Source organism: Scyliorhinus canicula, chromosome 30, assembly GCF_902713615.1.
Source record: "Scyliorhinus canicula chromosome 30, sScyCan1.1, whole genome shotgun sequence".
Taxonomy (NCBI): domain Eukaryota; kingdom Metazoa; phylum Chordata; class Chondrichthyes; order Carcharhiniformes; family Scyliorhinidae; genus Scyliorhinus; species Scyliorhinus canicula.
In genome coordinates, this window is record NC_052175.1 from 13,386,502 (window position 1) to 13,408,189 (window position 21,688).

At 58.6% G+C, this 21,688-nt stretch overlaps 1 protein-coding gene across 1 annotated transcript in view; it reads left to right on the plus strand.

The window, feature by feature from the left end:
- Positions 1-20,804, plus strand: part of LOC119958613 (brevican core protein-like) — a 24,536-nt gene extending 3,732 nt beyond the window's left edge. Inside the window, exons 2-5 of the mRNA XM_038787093.1 lie at positions 4,793-4,986; positions 17,607-17,689; positions 19,450-19,594; positions 20,195-20,804. Of these exons, the coding sequence (XP_038643021.1) occupies positions 4,793-4,986; positions 17,607-17,689; positions 19,450-19,594; positions 20,195-20,262 (490 nt within the window). The 3' untranslated portion in view covers positions 20,263-20,804. The remainder of the gene's footprint in view (positions 1-4,792; positions 4,987-17,606; positions 17,690-19,449; positions 19,595-20,194) is intronic.
- The last annotated feature ends 884 nt before the right edge of the window (positions 20,805-21,688 follow it).

Below are 21,688 nucleotides of genomic sequence, written 5' to 3' on the forward strand. Positions count from 1 at the left end.
GAGTCAGTACTGAGGGAGTGCCGCACTGTCAGAGGGTCAGTACTGAGGGAGCGCTGCACTGTGGGAGGGTCAGTACTGAGGGAGCCCCGCACTGTCAGAGGGTCAGTACTGAGGGAGTGCCGAACTGTCAGAGGGTCAGTACTGAGGGAATGCTGCACTGTCAGAGGGTCAGTACTGAGGGAGTGCCGCACTGTCAGAGGGTCAGTACTGAGGGAGTGCCGCACTGTCAGAGGGTCAGTACTGAGGGAGTGCCGCACTGTCAGAGGGTCAGTACTGAGGGAGTGCCGCACTGTCAGAGGGTCAGTACTGAGGGAGCGCCGCACTGTGGGACGGTCAGTACTGAGGGAGTGCCGCACTGTCAGAGGGTCAGTACTGAGGGAGTGCTGCACTGTCAGAGGGTCAGTACTGAGGGAGTGCCGCACTGTCAGAGGGTCAGTACTGAGGGAGCGCCGCACTGTCAGAGGGTCAGTACTGAGGGAGCGCCGCACTGTGGGAGGGTCAGTACTGAGGGAGAGCCGCACTGTCAGAGGGTCAGTACTGAGGGAGTGCCGCACTGTCAGAGGGTCAGTACTGAGGGAGCGCCGCACTGTCAGAGGATCAGTACTGAGGGAGTGCCGCACTTTCAGAGGGTCAGTACTGAGGGAGCGCCGCACTGTCAGAGGGTCAGTACTGAGGGAGCGCTGCACTGTCAGAGGGTCAGTACTGAGGGGGCGCCGCACTGTGGGAGGGTCAGTACTGAGGGAGCGCCGCACTGTGGGAGGGTCAGTACTGAGGGAGCACCGCACTGTGGGAGGGTCAGTACTGAGGGAGTGCCGCACTGTCAGAGGGTCAGTACTGAGAGAGCACCGCACTGTGGAAGGGTCAGTACTGAGGGAGCGCCGCACTGTCAGAGGGTCAGTACTGAGGGAGCGCCGCACTGTCAGAGGGTCAGTACTGAGGGAGTGCCGCACTGTCAGAGGGTCAGTGCTGAGGGAGTGCCGCACTGTCAGAGGGTCAGTACTGAGGGAGTGCCGCACTGTGGGAGGGTCAGTACTGAGGGAGTGCCGCACTGTCAGAGGGTCAGTACTGAGGGAGTGCCGCACTGTCAGAGGGTCAGTACTGAGGGAGCTCCGCACTGTGGGAGGGTCAGTACTGAGGGAGCGCCGCACTGTCAGAGGGTCAGTACTGAGGGAGTGCCGCACTGTCAGAAGGTCAGTACTGAGGGAGCGCCGCACTGTCAGAGGGTCAGTACTGAGGGAGCTCCGCACTGTCAGAGGGTCAGTACTGAGGGAACTCCGCACTGTCAGAGGGTCAGTACTGAGGGAGCTGCGCACTGTCAGAGGGTCAGTACTGAGGGAGTGCCGCGCTGTCAGAGGGTCAGTACTGAGGGAGTGCCACACTGTGGGAGGGTCAGTACTGAGGGAGCGCCGCACTGTCAGAGGGTCAGTACTGAGGGAGTGCCACACTGTCAGAGGGTCAGTACTGAGGGAGTGCCACACTGTGGGAGGGTCAGTACTGAGGAGCGCCGCACTGTCAGAGGGTCAGTACTGAGAGAGTGCCACACTGTCAGAGGGTCAGTACTGAGGGAGCGCCGCACTGTCAGAGGGTCAGTACTGAGGGAGTGCCACACTGTCAGAGGGTCAGTACTGAGGGAGTGCCGCACTGTGGGAGGGTCAGTACTGAGGGAGCGCCGCACTGTGGGAGGGTCAGTACTGAGGGAGTGCCGCACTGTCAGAGGGTCAGTACTGAGGGAGCGCCTCACTGTGGAGGGTCAGTACTGAGGGAGCGCCGCACTGTGGGAGGGTCAGTACTGAGGGAGTGCCGCACTGTCAGAGGGTCAGTACTGAGGGAGTGCCGCACTGTCAGAGGGTCAGTACTGAGGGAGCTCCGCACTGTGGGAGGGTCAGTACTGAGGGAGCGCCGCACTGTCAGAGGGTCAGTACTGAGGGAGTGCCGCACTGTCAGAAGGTCAGTACTGAGGGAGTGCCGCACTGTCAGAGGGTCAGTACTGAGGGAGCTCCGCACTGTCAGAGGGTCAGTACTGAGGGAACTCCGCACTGTCAGAGGGTCAGTACTGAGGGAGCTGCGCACTGTCAGAGGGTCAGTACTGAGGGAGTGCCGCGCTGTCAGAGGGTCAGTACTGAGGGAGTGCCACACTGTGGGAGGGTCAGTACTGAGGGAGCGCCGCACTGTCAGAGGGTCAGTACTGAGGGAGTGCCACACTGTCAGAGGGTCAGTACTGAGGGAGTGCCACACTGTGGGAGGGTCAGTACTGAGGGAGCGCCGCACTGTCAGAGGGTCAGTACTGAGGGAGTGCCACACTGTCAGAGGGTCAGTACTGAGGGAGCGCCGCACTGTCAGAGGGTCAGTACTGAGGGAGTGCCACACTGTCAGAGGGTCAGTACTGAGGGAGTGCCGCACTGTGGGAGGGTCAGTACTGAGGGAGCGCCGCACTGTGGGAGGGTCAGTACTGAGGGAGTGCCGCACTGTCAGAGGGTCAGTACTGAGGGAGCGCCGCACTGTGGGAGGGTCAGTACTGAGGGAGTGCCGCACTGTCAGAGGGTCAGTACTGAGGGAGTGCAGCACTGTCAGAGGGTCAGTACTGAGGGAGTGCTGCACTGTCAGAGGGTCAGCACTGAGGGAATGCCGCACTGTCAGAGGGTCAGTACTGAGAGAGTGCTGCACTGTCAGAGGGTCAGTACTGAGGGAGTGCCGCACTGTAAGAGGGTCAGTACTGAGGGAGTGCCGCACTGTCAGAGGGTCAGTACTGAGGGAGTGCTGCACTGTCAGAGCGTCAGTACTGAGGGAGTGCCGCACTGTCAGAGGGTCAGTACTGAGGGAGTGCTGCACTGTCAGAGGGTCAGTACTGAGGGAGTGCTGCACTGTCAGAGCGTCAGTACTGAGGGAGCGCCGCACTGTCAGAGGGTCAGTACTGAGGGAGTGCCGCACTGTCAGAGGGTCAGTACTGAGGGAGTGCCGCACTGTGGGAGGGTCAGTACTGAGGGAGTGCCGCACTGTGGGAGGGTCAGTACTGAGGGAGCACCGCACTGTCAGAGGGTCAGTACTGAGGGAGCGCCGCACTGTCAGAGGGTCAGTACTGAGGGAGTGCCGCACTGTGGGAGGGTCAGTACTGAGGGAGCGCCGCACTGTGGGAGGGTCAGTACTGAGGGAGCGCCATACTGTCAGAGGGTCAGTACTGAGGGATTGCTGCACTGTCAGAGGGTCAGTACTGAGGGAGTGCCGCACTGTCAGAGGGTCAGTACTGAGGGAGTGCCGCACTGTCAGAGGGTCAGTACTGAGGGAGTGCCGCACTGTCAGAGGGTCAGTACTGAGGGAGCGCTGCACTGTCAGAGGGTCAGTACTGAAGGAGTGCCGCACTGTCAGAGGGTCAGTACTGAGGGAGTGCCGCACTGTCAGAGGGTCAGTACTGAGGGAGCGCCGCACTGTCAGAGGGTCAGTACTGAGGGAGCGCCGCACTGTCAGAGGGTCAGTACTGAGGGAGCGCCGCACTGTCAGAGGGTCAGTACTGAGGGAGTGCCGCACTGTCAGAGGGTCAGTACTGAGGGAGTGCCGCACTGTCAGAGGGTCAGTACTGAGGGAGTGCCGCACTGTCAGAGGGTCAGTACTGAGGGAGTGCTGCACTGTCAGAGCGTCAGTACTGAGGGAGCGCCGCACTGTGGGAGGGTCAGTACTGAGAGAGTGCTGCACTGTCAGAGGGTCAGTACTGAGGGAGTGCCGCACTGTCAGAGGGTCAGTACTGAGAGAGTGCTGCACTGTCAGAGCGTCAGTACTGAGGGAGTGCCGCACTGTCGGAGGGTCAGTACTGAGGGAGCGCCGCACTGTCAGAGGGTCAGTACTGAGGGAGTGCCGCACTGTGGGAGGGTCAGTACTGAGGGAGCGCCGCACTGTCAGAGGGTCAGCACTGAGGGAATGCCGCACTGTCAGAGGGTCAGTACTGAGGGAGCGCCGCACTGTAAGAGGGTCAGTACTGAGGGAGTGCCGCACTGTCAGACGGTCAGTACTGAGGGAGTGCCGCACTGTAGGAGAGTCAGCACTGAGGGAATGCCGCACTGTCAGAGGATCAGTACTGAGGGAGTGCCGCACTGTCAGTACTGAGGGAGTGCCGCACTGTCAGAGGGTCAGTATTGAGGGAGTGCCGCACTGTCAGAGGGTCAGTACTGAGGGAGTGCCGCACTGTAGGAGAGTCAGTACTGAGGGAGTGCCGCACTGTCAGAGGGTCAGTACTGAGGGAGTGCCGCACTGTAGGAGAGTCAGTACTGAGGGAGCGCCGCTCTGTCAGAGGGTCAGTACTGAGGGAGCGCCGCACTGTCAGAGGGTCAGTGCTGAGGGAGTGCCGCACTGTCAGAGGGTCAGTACTGAGGGAGTGCCGCACTGTGGGAGGGTCAGTACTGAGGGAGTGCCGCACTGTCAGAGGGTCAGTACTGAGGGAGTGCCGCACTGTGGGAGGGTCAGTACTGAGGGAGTGCCGCACTGTCAGAGGGTCAGTACTGAGGGAGCGCCGCACTGTCAGAGGGTCAGTACTGAGGGAGCGCCGCACTGTCAGAGGGTCAGTACTGAGGGAGTGTCGCACTGTGGGAGGGTCAGTACTGAGGGAGTGCCGCACTGTCAGAGGGTCAGTACTGAGGGAGTGTCGCACTGTGGGAGGGTCAGTACTGAGGGAGTGCCGCTTTGACTGCTGATTCTCGAGTGTCCGTAATGTTACTTGAACTAAAGATTCCGTGAATCAAGGGCGCTGTCGCTGTGCGCCGACGGTGATCCCGTGCCCCCTGGAGTTCTGACCCAAATGCCTGAGTAAATTAACGGACTGTCGCTTCTCTCCCGCTCCAGATGTGGTGACCTGCGAAGTGGGGTGGCAGAAATTCCTGGGAAGCTGCTACAGGCACTATCGCAGTCGGAGGACCTGGGAGTCGGCGGAGGAGCAATGTCGGTCGGTGGGAGGACATCTGACCAGCATCATGAATCCTGAGGAGCAGAGCTTCGTTAACGGTGAGGCCTCGATCCGAGTCTCAGCCCCGAGGCCCCAGCAACGGCCCTCACCCAGCCTACCCACACAGGCCCCGAGCTTCCACATCCAATCCGGCCAGCCCTCGGGACGAGTCCCCGGAGCAAACACAGCAATTACTGCAAAGCAAGATCCCACACACATCAGTGTGACCACGTCCCGGAACACCGGTTACTATTTGCGACTTCGTTGGTGGGGGAAACATTTAACCGCCGGACGACAGGCCGAATCCAGCCCCCTCTCCACCTCCCACAACCATTCCACTGTTCATCAGCTCAAGGCCGAGGAAAATGTTACCCCGGCCCAATGGGATAGACAAGGCCTCAATTACATGCCGAGTGTCAAGCCCTGACAGTGCAGCACCCCCTCAGTACTGACCCTCCCACAGTGCGGCACTCCCTCAGTACTGACCCTCTGACAGTGCGGCACTCCCTCAGTACTGACCCTCTGACAGTGCGGCACTCCCTCAGTACTGACCCTCCGACAGTGCGGCACTCCCTCAGTACTGACCCTCTGGCAGTGCGGAGCTCCCTCAGTACTGACCCTCTGACAGTGCGGCACTCCCTCAGTACTGACCCTCTGACAGTGCGGCACTCCCTCAGTACTGACCCTCCGACAGTGCGGCACTCCCTCAGTACTGACCCTCTGGCAGTGCGGAGCTCCCTCAGTACTGACCCTCTGACAGTGCGGCACTCCCTCAGTACTGACCCTCTGACAGTGCGGCACTCCCTCAGTACTGACCCTCTGACAGTGCGGCACTCCCTCAGTACTGACCCTCCCACAGTGCGGTGCTCCCTCAGTACTGACCCTCTGACAGTGCGGCACTCCCTGAGTACTGACCCTCCCACAGTGCAGCACTCCCTCAGTACTGACCCTCTGACAGTGCGGCACTCCCTCAGTACTGACCCTCTGACAGTGCGGCGCTCCCTCAGTACTGACCCTGACAGTGCGGCACTCCCTCAGTACTGACCCTCTGACAGTGCGGCACTCCCTCAGTACTGACCCTCTGACAGTGCGGCGCTCCCTCAGTACTGACCCCCTGACAGTGCGGCACTCCCTCAGTACTGACCCTCTGACAGTGCGGCACTCCCTCAGTACTGACCCTCCCACAGTGCGGCGCTCCCTCAGTACTGACCCTCTGACAGTGCGGCACTCCCTCAGTACTGACCCTCTGACAGTGCGGCACTCCCTCAGTACTGACCCTCTGACAGTGCGGAGCTCCCTCAGTACTGACCCTCTGACAGTGCGGCGCTCCCTCAGTACTGACCCTCCCACAGTGCGGTGCTCCCTCAGTACTGACCCTCTGACAGTGCGGAGCTCCCTCAGTACTGACCCTCCCACAGTGCGGCACTCCCTTAGTACTGACCCTCTGACAGTGCAGCACTCCCTCAGTACTGACCCTCTGACAGTGCGACGCTCCCTCAGTACTGACCCTCTGACAGTGCGGCGCTCCCTCAGTACTGACCCTCTGACAGTGCAGCACTCCCTCAGTACTGACCCTCCCACAGTGCGGCACTCCCTCAGTACTGACCCTCCCACAGTGCGGTTCTCCCTCAGCACTGACCCTCTGACAGTGCGGCGCTCCCTCAGTACTGACCCTCTGACAGTGCGGCGCTCCCTCAGTACTGACCCTCCCACAGTGCGGCTCTCCCTCAGTACTGACCCTCCCACAGTGCGGCACTCCCTCAGTACTGACCCTCCCACAGTGCAGCACTCCCTCAGTACTGACCGTCCGACAGTGCGGCGCTCCCTCAGTACTGACCCTCTGACAGTGCGGCACTCCCTCAGTACTGACCCTCTGACAGTGCGGCACTCCCTCAGTATTGACCCTCTGACAGTGCGACACTCCCTCAGTATTGACCCTCTGACAGTACGGCACTCCCTCAATACTGTCCCTCTGACAGTGCGGCGCTCCCTCAGTACTGACCCTCTGACAGTGCGGCACTCCCTCAGTACTGACCCTCTGACAGTGCGGCACTCCCTCAGTACTGACCCTCTGACAGTGCGGCACTCCCTCAGAACTGACCCTCTGACAGTGCGGCACTCCCTCAGTACTGACCCTCTGACAGTGCGGCACTCCCTCAGTACTGACCCTCCCACAGTGCGGCACTCCCTCAGTACTGACCCTCCCACAGTGCGGCGCTCCCTCAGTACTGACCCTCCCACAGTGCGGCACTCCCTCAGTACTGACCCTCCCACAGTGCGGCACTCCCTCAGTACTGACCCTCTGACAGTGCGGCGCTCCCTCAGTACTGACCCTCCCACAATGCAGCACTCCCTCAGTACTGACCCTCTGACAGTGCAGCATTCCCTCAGTACTGACCCTCTGACAGTGCGGCACTCCCTCAGAACTGACCCTCTGACAGTGCGGCACTCCCTCAGTACTGACCCTCCCACAGTGCGGCACTCCCTCAGTACTGACCCTCTGACAGTGCGGCACTCCCTCAGTACTGACCCTCTGACAGTGCGGCACTCCCTCAGTACTGACCCTCTGACAGTGCGGCACTCCCTCAGTACTGACCCTCTGACAGTGCGGCACTCCCTCAGTACTGACCCTCCCACAGTGCAGCGCTCCCTCAGTACTGACCCTCTGACAGTGCGGCGCTCCCTCAGTACTGACCCTCTGACAGTGCGGCACTCCCTCAGTACTGACCCTCCCACAGTGCGGCACTCCCTCAGTATTGACCCTCTGACAGTGCGGCACTCCCTCAGTATTGACCCTCTGACAGTACGGCGCTCCCTCAGTACTGACCCTCCGACAGTGCGGCACTCCCTCAGTACTGACCCTCTGACAGTGCGGCACTCCCTCAGTACTGACCCTCTGACAGTGCAGCGCTCCCTCAGTACTGACCCTCTGACAGTGTGGCCCTCCCTCAGCACTGCTCCTCCCACAGTGCGGCACTCCCTCAGTACTGACCCTCTGACACTGCGGCGCTCCCTCAGTACTGACCCTCTGACAGTGTGGCACTCCCTCAGTACTGACCCTCTGAGAGTGCGGCGCTCCCTCAGTACTGACCCTCCCACAATGCAGCACTCCCTCAGTACTGACCCTCTGACAGTGCAGCACTCCCTCAGTACTGACCCTCCCACAGTGCGGCACTCCCTCAGTACAGACCCTCCCACAGTGCGGCGCTCCCTCAGTACTGACCCTCCCACAGTGCGGCGCTCCCTCAGTACTGACCCTCCCACAGTGCGGCACTCCCTCAGTACTGACCCTCCCACAGTGCGGCACTCCCTCAGTACTGACCCTCTGACAGTGTGGCCCTCCCTCAGCACATGTTCCTCCCACAGTGCGGCACTCCCTCAGTACTGACCCTCTGACACTGCGGCGCTCCCTCAGTACTGACCCTCCCACAATGCAGCACTCCTTCAGTACTGACCCTCTGACAGTGTGGCACTCCCTCAGTACTGACCCTCTGACAGTGCGGCGCTCCCTCAGTACTGACCCTCTGACAGTGCGGCGCTCCCTCAGTACTGACCCTCCCACAATGCAGCACTCCCTCAGTACTGACCCTCTGACAGTGCAGCACTCCTTCAGTACTGACCCTCTGACAGTGCGGCACTCCCTCAGTACTGACCCTCTGACTGTGCGGCACTCCCTCAGTACTGACCCTCCCACAGTGCGGCACTCCCTCAGTACTGACCCTCCCACAGTGCGGCACTCCCTCAGTACTGACCCTCTGACAGTGCGGCACTCCCTCAGTACTGACCCTCTGACAGTGCGGCACTCCCTCAGTACTGACCCTCCCACAGTGCGGCACTCACTCAGTACTGACCCTCCCACAGTGCGGCACTCCCTCAGTACTGACCCTCCCACAGTGCGGCACCCCCTCAGTACTGACCCTCCCACAGTGCAGCACTCCCTCAGTACTGACCCTCTGACAGTGCGGCACTCCCTCAGTACTGACCCTCTGACAATGCAGCACTCCCTCAGTACTGACCCTCTGACAGTGCGGCGCTCCCTCAGTACTGACCCTCCCACAATGCAGCACTCCCTCAGTACTGACCCTCTGACAGTGCAGCACTCCTTCAGTACTGACCCTCTGACAGTGCGGCACTCCCTCAGAACTGACCCTCTGACAGTGCGGCACTCCCTCAGTACTGACCCTCTGACAGTGCGGCACTCCCTTAGTACTGACCCTCCCACAGTGCGGCACTCCCTCAGTACTGACCCTCTGACAGTGTGGCACTCCCTCAGTACTGACCCTCCCACAGTGTGGGCGCTCCCTCAGTACTGACCCTCCCACAGTGCGGCCCTCCCTCAGTACTGACCCTCTGACAGTGCGGCACTCCCTCAGTACTGACCCTCTGACAGTGCGGCACTCCCTCAGTACTGACCCTCTGACAGTGCGGCGCTCCCTCAGTACTGACCCTGACAGTGCGGCGCTCCCTCAGTACTGACCCCCTGACAGTGCGGCACTCCCTCAGTACTGACCCTCTGACAGTGCGGCACTCCCTCAGTACTGACCCTCCCACAGTGCGGCGCTCCCTCAGTACTGACCCTCTGACAGTGCGGCACTCCCTCAGTACTGACCCTCTGACAGTGCGGAGCTCCCTCAGTACTGACCCTCTGACAGTGCGGCGCTCCCTCAGTACTGACCCTCCCACAGTGCGGTGCTCCCTCAGTACTGACCCTCTGACAGTGCGGAGCTCCCTCAGTACTGACCCTCCCACAGTGCGGCACTCCCTTAGTACTGACCCTCTGACAGTGCAGCACTCCCTCAGTACTGACCCTCTGACAGTGCGGCGCTCCCTCAGTACTGACCCTCTGACAGTGCGGCGCTCCCTCAGTACTGACCCTCTGACAGTGCAGCACTCCCTCAGTACTGACCCTCCCACAGTGCGGCACTCCCTCAGTACTGACCCTCCCACAGTGCGGTTCTCCCTCAGCACTGACCCTCTGACAGTGCGGCGCTCCCTCAGTACTGACCCTCTGACAGTGCGGCGCTCCCTCAGTACTGACCCTCCCACAGTGCGGCTCTCCCTCAGTACTGACCCTCCCACAGTGCGGCACTCCCTCAGTACTGACCCTCCCACAGTGCAGCACTCCCTCAGTACTGACCCTCTGACAGTGCAGCGCTCCCTCAGTACTGACCCTCCCACAGTGCGGCGCTCCCTCAGTACTGACCCTCCCACAGTGCGGCACTCCCTCAGTACTGACCCTCCCACAGTGCGGCACTCCCTCAGTACTGACCCTCCCACAGTGCGGCACTCCCTCAGTACTGACCCTCTGACAGTGCGGCACTCCCTCAGTACTGACCCTCTGACAGTGCGGCACTCCCTCAGTACTGACCCTCTGACAGTGCGGCGCTCCCTCAGTACTGACCCTCTGACAGTGCGGCGCTCCCTCAGTACTGACCCTCTGACAGTGCGGCTCTCCCTCAGAACTGACCCTCTGACAGTGCGGCACTCCCTCAGTACTGACCCTCTGACAGTGCGGCACTCCCTCAGTACTGACCCTCTGACAGTGCGGCACTCCCTCAGTACTGACCCTCTGACAGTGCGGCACTCCCTCAGAACTGACCCTCTGACAGTGCGGCACTCCCTCAGTACTGACCCTCTGACAGTGCGGCACTCCCTCAGTACTGACCCTCTGACAGTGCAGCGCTCCCTCAGTACTGACCCTCCCACAGTGCGGCGCTCCCTCAGTACTGACCCTCCCACAGTGCGGCACTCCCTCAGTACTGACCCTCTGACAGTGCGGCGCTCCCTCAGTACTGACCCTCTGACAGTGCGGCACTCCCTCAGTACTGACCCTCTGACAGTGCGGCACTCCCTCAGAACTGACCCTCTGACAGTGCGGCACTCCCTCAGTACTGACCCTCTGACAGTGCGGCACTCCCTCAGTACTGACCCTCCCACAGTGCGGCACTCCCTCAGTACTGACCCTCCGACAGTGCGGCGCTCCCTCAGTACTGACCCTCCCACAGTGCGGCACTCCCTCAGTACTGACCCTCCCACAGTGCGGCACTCCCTCAGTACTGACCCTCTGACAGTGCGGCGCTCCCTCAGTACTGACCCTCCCACAATGCAGCACTCCCTCAGTACTGACCCTCTGACAGTGCAGCATTCCCTCAGTACTGACCCTCTGACAGTGCGGCACTCCCTCAGAACTGACCCTCTGACAGTGCGGCACTCCCTCAGTACTGACCCTCTGATAGTGCGGCACTCCCTCAGTACTGACCCTCCCACAGTGCGGCACTCCCTCAGTACTGACCCTCTGACAGTGCGGCACTCCCTCAGTACTGACCCTCACACAATGCAGTACTCCCTCAGTACTGACCCTCTGACAGTGCAGCACTCCTTCAGTACTGACCCTCTGACAGTGCGGCACTCCCTCAGAACTGACCCTCTGACAGTGCGGCACTCCCTCAGTACTGACCCTCTGACAGTGCGGCACTCCCTCAGTACTGACCCTCTGACAGTGCGGCGCTCCCTCAGTACTGACCCTCCCACAGTGCGGCACTCCCTCAGTACTGACCCTCCCACAGTGCGGCGCTCCCTCAGTACTGACCCTCCTACAGTGCGGCACTCCCTCAGTACTGACCCTCCCACAGTGCGGCACTCCCTCAGTACTGACCCTCTGACAGTGTGGCCCTCCCTCAGCACATGTTCCTCCCACAGTGCGGCACTCCCTCAGTACTGACCCTCTGACACTGCGGTGCTCCCTCAGTACTGACCCTCTGACAGTGTGGCACTCCCTCAGTACTGACCCTCTGACAGTGCGGCGCTCCCTCAGTACTGACCCTCCCACAATGCAGCACTCCCTCAGTACTGACCCTCTGACAGTGCGGCACTCCCTCAGTACTGACCCTCTGACAGTGCGGGGCTCCCTCAGTACTGACCCTCTGACAGTGCAGCACTCCTTCAGTACTGACCCTCTGACAGTGCGGCACTCCCTCAGTACTGACCCTCTGACAGTGCGGCACTCCCTCAGTACTGACCCTCCCACAGTGCGGCACTCCCTCAGTACTGACCCTCCCACAGTGCGGCACTCCCTCAGTACTGACCCTCTGACAGTGCGGCGCTCCCTCAGTACTGACCCTCCCACAATGCAGCACTCCCTCAGTACTGACCCTCTGACAGTGCAGCACTCCTTCAGTACTGACCCTCTGACAGTGCGGCACTCCCTCAGAACTGACCCTCTGACAGTGCGGCACTCCCTCAGTACTGACCCTCTGACAGTGCGGCACTCCCTTAGTACTGACCCTCCCACAGTGCGGCACTCCCTCAGTACTGACCCTCTGACAGTGCGGCACTCCCTCAGTACTGACCCTCCCACAGTGCGGGCGCTCCCTCAGTACTGACCCTCCCACAGTGCGGCCCTCCCTCAGTACTGACCCTCTGACAGTGCGGCACTCCCTCAGTACTGACCCTCTGACAGTGCGGCACTCCCTCAGTACTGACCCTCCCACAGTGCGGCACTCCCTCAGTACTGACCCTCTGACAGTGCGGCACTCCCTCAGTACTGACCCTCCCACAGTGCGGGCGCTCCCTCAGTACTGACCCTCCCACAGTGCGGCCCTCCCTCAGTACTGACCCTCTGACAGTGCGGCACTCCCTCAGTACTGACCCTCTGACAGTGCAGTGCTCCCTCAGTACTGACCCTCTGACAGTGCGGCACTCCCTCAGTACTGACCCTCCCACAGTGCAGCACTCCCTCAGTACTGACCCTCCCACAGTGCAGCGCTCCCTTAGTACTGACCCTCCCACAGTGCAGCACTCCCTCAGTGCTGACCCTCTGACAGTGCAGCACTCCCTCAGTACTGACCCTCCGACAGTGCGGTGCTCCCTCAGTACTGACCCTCTGACAGTGCGGCGCTCCCTCAGTACTGACCCTCTGACAGTGCGGCGCTCCCTCAGTACTGACCCTCTGACAGTGCGGCACTCCCTCAGTACTGACCCTCTGACAGTGCGGCACTCTCTCAGTACTGACACTGACAGTGCGGCACTCTCTCAGTACTGACACTGACAGTGCGGCACTCCCTCAGGGCCGCCGCTGGGTTGCTGCTCTAGACTATAGGCCAGACCCCCAGAGTGTGACCTGACCCCCTGACCTCTGACTCTGAGGCGAGAGACAGGGTGGCGGTCACTGAGGCAGCAGGGCAGGAAGAAGAATCGCCGGGCTATAGTGATAGAGAACTCAATCATAAGGAGAATAGACAGGCGGTTCTGAGGGCCCAATCTAGACTCCAGGATGCAATGGTCAAGGATGTCTCGGAGCGGCTGCAGGACGTTCTGTGGGGGGGGGTTATCAGCCAGCGTTCATGGTGCACATAGGCACCAACGATATTGTTAAAAAACGGGATGAGGTCCTACAAGCTGAATTCAGGGAGTTAGGAATTAAACTAAAAAGTAGGACCTCAAAGGTAGTAATCTCTGGATTGCTACCAGTGCCACGAGCTAGTCAGAGTCGGAATGCCGGGATAGATAGGACGAATGCGTGGCTCGAGAGATGGTGCGAGAGGGAGGGATTCAAATTCCTTGGGGCATTGGAACCGGTTCTGGGGGAGGTGGGACCGGTACAAATCGGACGGTCTGCACCTGGGCGGGGCTGGAACCGATGTCCGAGGCGGTGGCGGGGGGGGGGGGGGGGGGGGGTGTTTGCTATAGCTGTCAGGGAGGGTTTAAACTAATGTGGCAGGGGGATGGGAACCGATGTAGGAAGTCGGAGAGACGTAAAACGGGGACAGAAACAAAAGAGCAGTAATGGGGGAAAGTGTCAGGCCATAGTCAAAAATCAAAAAAGGCCACAGTACAGGGTACAGTGACGGGGGAGAGTGTGAGAAGGGAGGTGGCCAATGCAGGATTGAGGGTGTTGTACTTAAATGTGCGCAGTATACGGAACAGGGTAAATGAGCTGGTTGCGCACATTGAAATTGGCCGGTACGATGTTGGGGGCATCACAGAGACGTGGCTGCAAGGGATCAGGGCTGGGATCTAAATATCCAAGGTTATGTGTCCTATCGAAAGGACAGGTAAATGGGCAAAGGGTTGCATTGTTAGTAAGGAATGAAGTTGAATCGATAGCAAGGAGCGATATAGGATCAGAAGGTATAGAATCTCTGTGGGGAGAGTTGAGGAATCGCAACAGTAAAAAGACCCTGATGGGAGTTATGTACAGGCCCCCTAGCAGTAGCCAGCATGTGGGGCAGAAAATAAATCAGGAGATAGACAAGGCATGTAATAAAGGCATTACAATAGGGGCCTCACGGTAGCATGGTGGTTAGCATCAATGCTTCACAGCTCCAGGGTCCCAGGTTCGATTCCCGGCTGGGTCACTGTCTGTGTGGAGTCTGCACGTCCTCCCCGTGTGTGCGTGGGTTTCCTCCGGGTGCTCCGGTTTCCTCCCACAGTCCAAAGATGTGCGGGTTAGGTGGATTGGCCATGCTAAATTGCCCGTAGTGTAAGGTTAATGGGGGGATTGTTGGGTTACGGGTATACGGGTTACGTGGGTTTAAGTAGGGTGATCATTGCTCGGCACAACATCGAGGGCCGAAGGGCCTGTTCTGTGCTGTACTGTTCTATGTCTATGTTCTAATAATCGTGGGAGACTTCAATGTGTAGGTGGACTGGGAAAATCAGGTCGGTCGTGGATCCCAAGAAATGGAATTTGTGGAATATCTAAGAGATGGTTTTTTGGAGCAGCTTGTGACAGAGCCGACTAGGGAACAGGCAATTCCGGATTTGGTGATGTGTAATGAGGCAGGCTTGATTAGGGAGCTTAAGGTGAAGGAACACTTAGGGAGCAGTGACCACAATATGATAGAATTTACCCAGCAGTTTGAGAGGGAGAAGCTGCAATCAGATGTAACGGTATTACAATTAAATAAGGGTAACTACAAAGACATGAGGGAGGAGCTGGCCAGAGTTGATTGGAGAAGGAGCCTAGCAGGGGGAGACAGTGGAGCAGGAATGGTGGAAGGTTTTGGGGGGTTATTAGGGAGGCGCGACAGAAATTCATCCCAAGGAGGAGGAGGAAACGTGCTCAGGGGAGGACAAGGCATCCGTGGCTAACGAGGGAAGTCAAGGGCAGCATAAAGGCTAAAGAAAAAGCAGACAAAGTGGCGAGGATCAGTGGGAACCCAGAGGATTGGGGAGCCCGTCGTGTCTGACGAATCTGTTCGAGTTGTTTGAGGAGGGAACAAGAAAGTTAGACAAAAAAAATGACATGAGAATCGCTTATTGTCACGAGTAGGCTTCAAGTGAAGTTACTGTGAAAAGCCCCTAGTCGCCACATTCCGGCGCCTGTTCGGGGAGGCTGGTACGGGAATTGAACCGTGCTGCTGGCCTGCCTTGGTCGGCTTTAAAAGCCAGCGATTTAGCCCTGTGCTAAATCAGCCCCTATGATTTATTTAGATTTCCAGAAGGCCTTTGACAAGGTGCCACATAGAAGGCTGTTAAATAAGTTAAGAGCCCATGGTGTTCAGGGTAAGATCCTGGCATGGAGAGAGGATTGGCTGACTGGCAGAAGGCAGAGAGTGGGGATAAAGGGGTCTTTTTCAGGATGGCAGCCGGTGACTAGTGGTGTGCCTCAGGGGTCTGTGCTGGGAACACAACTTTTCACAATATACATTAACGACCTGGAAGAAGGAACTGAAGGCACTGTTGCTGAGTTTGCAGATGATGCAAAGATCTGTACAGGGACAGGTAGTATTGAGGAAGCAAGGGGGCTGCAGAAGGACTTGGACAAGCTAGGAGAGCGGGCAATGAAGTGGCAGGTGGAATACAATGTGGAAAAGTGTGAGGTTATGCACTTTGGAAGGAGGAATGGAGGCATGGACTATTTTCTAAATGGGGAAAAGGCTTCGGAAATCAGAAGCACAAAGGGACTTGGGAATCCTTGTTTACGATTCTCTTAAGGTTAACGTGCAGGTTCAGTCGGCAGTTAGGAAGGCAAATGCAATGTTAGCATTCATGTCAAGAGGGCTAGAATACAAGACCAGGAATGTACTTCTGAGGCTGTATAAGGCTCTGGTCAGACCCCATTTGGAGTATTGTGAGCAGTTTTGGGCCCTGTATCTAAGGAAGGATGTGCTGGGGCCTTGGAAAGGGTCCAGAGGAGGTTCACAAGAACGATCCCTGGAATGAAGAGCTTGTCGTATGAGGAACGGTCGAGGAATCTGGGTCTGTACTCGTTGGAGTTCAGAAGGATGAGGGGGGATCTTATTGAAACTTACAGGATACTGCGAGGCCTGGATAGAGTGGACGGGGAGAGGATGTTTCCACTTGTAGGAAACACTAGAAGCAGCGGATACAATCTCAGACTAAAGGAACGATCCTTTAAAACAGAGATGAGAAGGAATTTCTTCAGCCAGAGGGTGGTGAATCTGTGGAACTCTTTGCCGCAGAAGGCTGTGGAGGCCAAATCACTGAGTGTCTTTAAGACAGAGATGGATAGGTTCTTGATCGTGGTAGGGCCTCACGGTAGCATGGTGGTTAGCATCAATGCTTCACAGCTCCAGGGTCCCAGGTTCGATTCCCGGCTGGGTCACTGTCTGTGTGGAGTCTGCACGTCCTCCCCGTGTGTGCGTGGGTTTCCTCCGGGTGCTCCGGTTTCCTCCCACAGTCCAAAGAGATGTGCGGGTTAGGTGGATTGGCCATGCTAAATTGCCCGTAGTGTAAGGTTAATGGGGGGATTGTTGGGTTACGGGTATACGGGTTACGCGGGTCTAAGTAGGGTGATCATTGCTCGGCACAACATCGAGGGCCGAAGGGCCTGTTCTGTGCTGTACTGTTCTATGTTCTATGTTCTATGATCAATAAGGGGGTCAGGGGTTATGGGGAGAAGGCAGGAGAATGGGGATGCTGAAATATCAGCCATGATTGAATGGCGGAGCAGACTCGATGGGCTGAGTGGCCTAATTCTGCTCCTATGTTTTGTGGTCACCCCAATGGAGGTTCTGCAGTCAGATCCCCTTCAAAGAGGGGTTGGGTTGTTCTCTGCATGGGACAGGTGTCCAGGGGCGGAGATGGAGAAGACAAAACCACTCGTCATCCCGACTCGGAAATAGATCGGCCGTTCCTTCGCTGGGCCAAATTCCTGGAATTCCCTAACCGGCAGGGTGGGTGCACCTACACCACACAGGGACTGCAGCGGGTTCAAGATGGCGGCTTACCCACCCACCTTCTCAAGGGGGGGGGGGGTCGGTTAAGGAGCGGGGATAAGTGCTGGGCAATGCCAGCGATGCCCACACCCAACGTACAGAAATAAAGGGCTCCCATTTTTGTCCACTTGAGGCTCACCCTTCATCTCCCCCTCGGCCCCCCTTGTCGAACCACGACCCCCCCCCCCCTCAACCACCCACGACAGCAAATCCTTCTTTGTTCCCTCACCGGCATCCCGGTTCAAAGGGGGTGTATGTTTCGGGCAACCCCTCCCCACGGATATCTGGGAAAGGAGGAGGGCGGAGATGGAAGTTGGGTGGACAGTTGCGGGCAGTGGGATAGCACGTGCCCGAGGGGCCGAGTGGCCTCCTGTCCTGCCTGTCGCGGTGCAGGTGCCCCGGCGGGTGACGGTTCGGGAGGGGTGGGTGGGTGGGGTTGTCCACATTCCGGACCGGCCTTGCTAACCTCCCCAACCCGTCTCTTCCCGAATTCCCAGAGAGCTTCAAGGAATACCAGTGGATCGGCCTCAATGACAAGACCATCGAGAACGACTTCCAGTGGTCCGACGGTAACCAGCTGGTGAGTCGTCCAGGGCTGGGGTGGAGGGGGAGGGGCGGGGTCAGGTCTCCCTCAGTACTGACCCTCTGACAGTGCGGCACTCCCTCAGTACTGACCCTCTGACAGTGCGGCACTCCCTCAGTACTGACCCTCTGACAGTGCGGCACTCCCTCAGTGCTGACCCTCTGACAGTGCGGCACTCCCTCAGTACTGACCCTCTGACAGTGCGGCACTCCCTCAGTACTGACCCTCCCACAGTGCGGCACTCCCTCAGTACTGACCCTCTGACAGTGCAGCGCTCCCTCAGTACTGACCCTCCCACAGTGCGGCGCTCCCTCAGTACTGACCCTCTGACAGTGCGGCGCTCCCTCAGTACTGACCCTCTGACAGTGCGGCTCCCTCAGTACTGACCCTCTGACAGTGCGGCGCTCCCTCAGTACTGACCCTCCCACAGTGCGGCGCTCCCTCAGTACTGACCCTCTGACAGTGCGCCACTCCCTCAGTACTGACCCTCCCACAGTGCAGCACTCCCTCAGTACTGACCCTCTGACAGTGCGGCACACCCTCAGTACTGACCCTCCCACAGTGCGGCGCTCCCTCAGTACTGACCCTCTGACAGTGCGGCACTCCCTCAGTACTGACCCTCTGACAGTGCGGCACTCCCTCAGTACTGACCCTCTGACAGTGCGGCGCTCCCTCAGTACTGACCCTCTGACAGTGCGGCACTCCCTCAGTACTGACTCTCCGACAGTGCGGCACTCCCTCAGTACTGACCCTCTGACAGTGCGGCTCTCCCTCAGTACTGACCCTCTGACAGTGCGCCACTCCCTCAGTACTGACCCTCCCACAGTGCAGCACTCCCTCAGTACTGACCCTCTGACAGTGCGGCACACCCTCAGTACTGACCCTCTGACAGTGCGGCACTCCCTCAGTACTGACTCTCCGACAGTGTGGCACTCCCTCAGTACTGACCCTCTGACAGTGCGGCTCTCCCTCAGTACTGACCCTCTGACAGTGCGGCTCTCCCTCAGTACTGACTCTCCGACAGTGCGGCGCTCCCTCAGTACTGACCCTCCCACAGTGCGGAGCTCCCTCAGTACTGACCCTCTGACAGTGCGGCACTCCCTCAGTACTGACCCTCTGACAGTGCGGCGCTCCCTCAGTACTGACCCTCTGACAGTGCGACACTCCCTCAGTACTGACCCTCTGACAGTGCGGAGCTCCCTCAGTACTGACCCTCTGACAGTGCAGCACTCCCTCAGTACTGACCCTCTGACAGTGCGGCGCTCCCTCAGTACTGACCCTCCCACAGTGCGGCACTCCCTCAGTACTGACCCTCTGACAGTGCGGCACTCCCTCAGTACTGACCCTCTGACAGTGCGTCACTCCCTCAGTACTGACCCTCTGACAGTGCGGCGCTCCCTCAGTACTGACCCTCTGACAGTGCGGCACTCCCTCAGTACTGACCCTCTGACAGTGCGGCGCTCCCTCAGTACTGACCCTCTGACAGTGCGGCGCTCCCTCAGTACTGACCCTCTGACAGTGCGGCACTCCCTCAGTACTGACCCTCTGACAGTGCGATTGTCGGATTGCCACCTTTACGATAGAGGTTTACAGATCCGGAATATTTGTTCAGTGTGGGTGGGGGTCTGGGCCTGAATGAGCAATTCAAAATTCTGAAAAGGGTTTCGATAGGGGAGCGTTTGAGAAGATGTTTTTGACTGACCCTTACACCCTCGCTAACAGTCTTCTCTCCTGCTCTGCATTGCTTGACCGCCCAGCTGTACGAGAACTGGCACAGCGGGCAGCCAGATAGCTTCTTCACGTCCGGCGAGAATTGTGTGGTGATGGTGTGGCACAAGGGAGGCCACTGGAGCGACGTTCCCTGCAACTACTTCCTCGCCTTCACCTGCAAGAAGGGGCTCAGTAAGTACCAGCCCACCCCCCCTCCCACGCTCCCTGCACCTTCCCCACCTCACTAACCCCCCCACCCACCCCCTCTCCGAGGTCTGTCGCAGCCCATTGAACCGTCTTCCTCTGCGGCCTAGGTTCCTCCCCCGTCTGGGAGTAGGCCCGAATCCTGGGCACAGCCTGAGTCGAAGGGGGCCGGCCTGGTCAGAGTTCAGGGTCCAGCCCGACGGGAAGTGCAGACAGGAGAAAGTGACCCAGGGGATAACACCTCATTCAGACAGTGTAGAGGGAGCTTTACTCTGTATCTAACCCCGTGCTGTACCTGTCCTGGGAGTGTTTGATGGGGACAGTGAAGAGGGAGCTTTACTCTGTATCTAACCCCGTGCTGTACCTGTCCTGGGAGTGTTTGATGGGGACAGTGTAGAGGGAGCTTTACTCTGTATCTAACCCCGTGCTGTACCTGTCCTGGGAGTGTTTGAAGGGGACAGTGTAGAGGGAGCTTTACTCTGTATCTAACCCCGTGCTGTACCTGTCCTGGGAGTGTTTGATGGGGACAGTGTAGAGGGAGCTTTACTCTGTATCTAACCCCGTACCTGTCCTGTTTTATTATTCCAGCTTCCATGGTCACGCGGGTCTCCCGGACGGAGGTGAACTGCACGAGCTGGGAGATCGCTGGGATGTAAATATTCGGAATGCGTAGTTCCCAGCAGCCTCAAGGACATTGTGAGGAAGCAGCTGGCATTTCCCGATTGGAGTCAGTCCCACCAGGAGAATCCGAATGGATATCATTATGTCTAAATCCCACCTTTCAATGCAACTCCCCGGAATTCTGTTCCTGGCTTCTGAGGCCAGCTCAGTTCGTTGGCCGATTTCGTATCCTGTCCGTGAGCCAACAAGGGGGCAGTTTGGAAAACCTTGGACCCCAATCTGCGGAGTCTTTAGTGCCTGCTCTCCGCTCGGGGATGTCATGGGTCTTGCTCACCCTAACATCGACCCCACCCCCACTTACCCCCTCCTTTCCCGTCCCCTTGTGGTGTCCCCCATGGATGGAGAGACAGTTAATCGCCCTTTACTCCCTCTCCGATGATGGCTCGGGTGTGGGGAGGGGGTTTAAACAGCACGGACTCGACCCGGGAGGCCACGAGCACCCATTGCTCCCAACTCCCCGACTGCTTAACCCCCGCCCCCTCTCCCCTCCCCTCGGCACTCCGGATCCCGCACACTCGCGCACACTCGTGCACACTCGCGCACACTCGTGCACACTCGCGCACAATCACACACAATCACACTCACACGCACTCTCTCTCAATCACTCACTCACACTCACACACACTCGCGCACAATCACACAATCACACACACACTCTCTCTCAATCACTCACTCACACACAATCACACTTACACACACTCTCTCACACACACACACACACACACTCACTCATTCACACCCACACACACGCACACTCACGCACAATCACACACAATCACACACACTCACTCTCACTCAATCACTCACTCACCCACAATCACACTCACACACACTCTCTCTCACACACACACACTCACACTCATACTCACACACACGCACACACACTCTCTCTCACACACTCTCACACACACACTCTCACTCACACAATCACACTCACACACACTCACACACACACACACACACACTCACTCACACCCACACACACAACCACACCCACTCTCACACATTCTCTCTCACACACACACTCACTCACACACACTCATTCTTTTACACACACGCACTCAAACACGCTCACACTCACTCACATACCCTTACTAACACACCCTTACACACCCTTACTCACACACCCTCACTCATACACATCTACTCACACACACTCACTCACTCACTCGCACACTCACTCGCACACTCACTCAGTGTGATAAACACTTTCATCATAGGGAAATGGTCCGACGTCAAGGACAAGAACATTCTGGAAGAATGTGTGTGTTTGCTGGGGTTGGGCGGGAGGGGTGGGGAAACAAGAAGGAGTAACCGCCCGGGTGAAGATGGCTCCCGAATCTCCTGAGCCATTCCGAAGCAGACCGGGAGCGGGAACTCGCTCCGAAGTGGCTCTGGGTT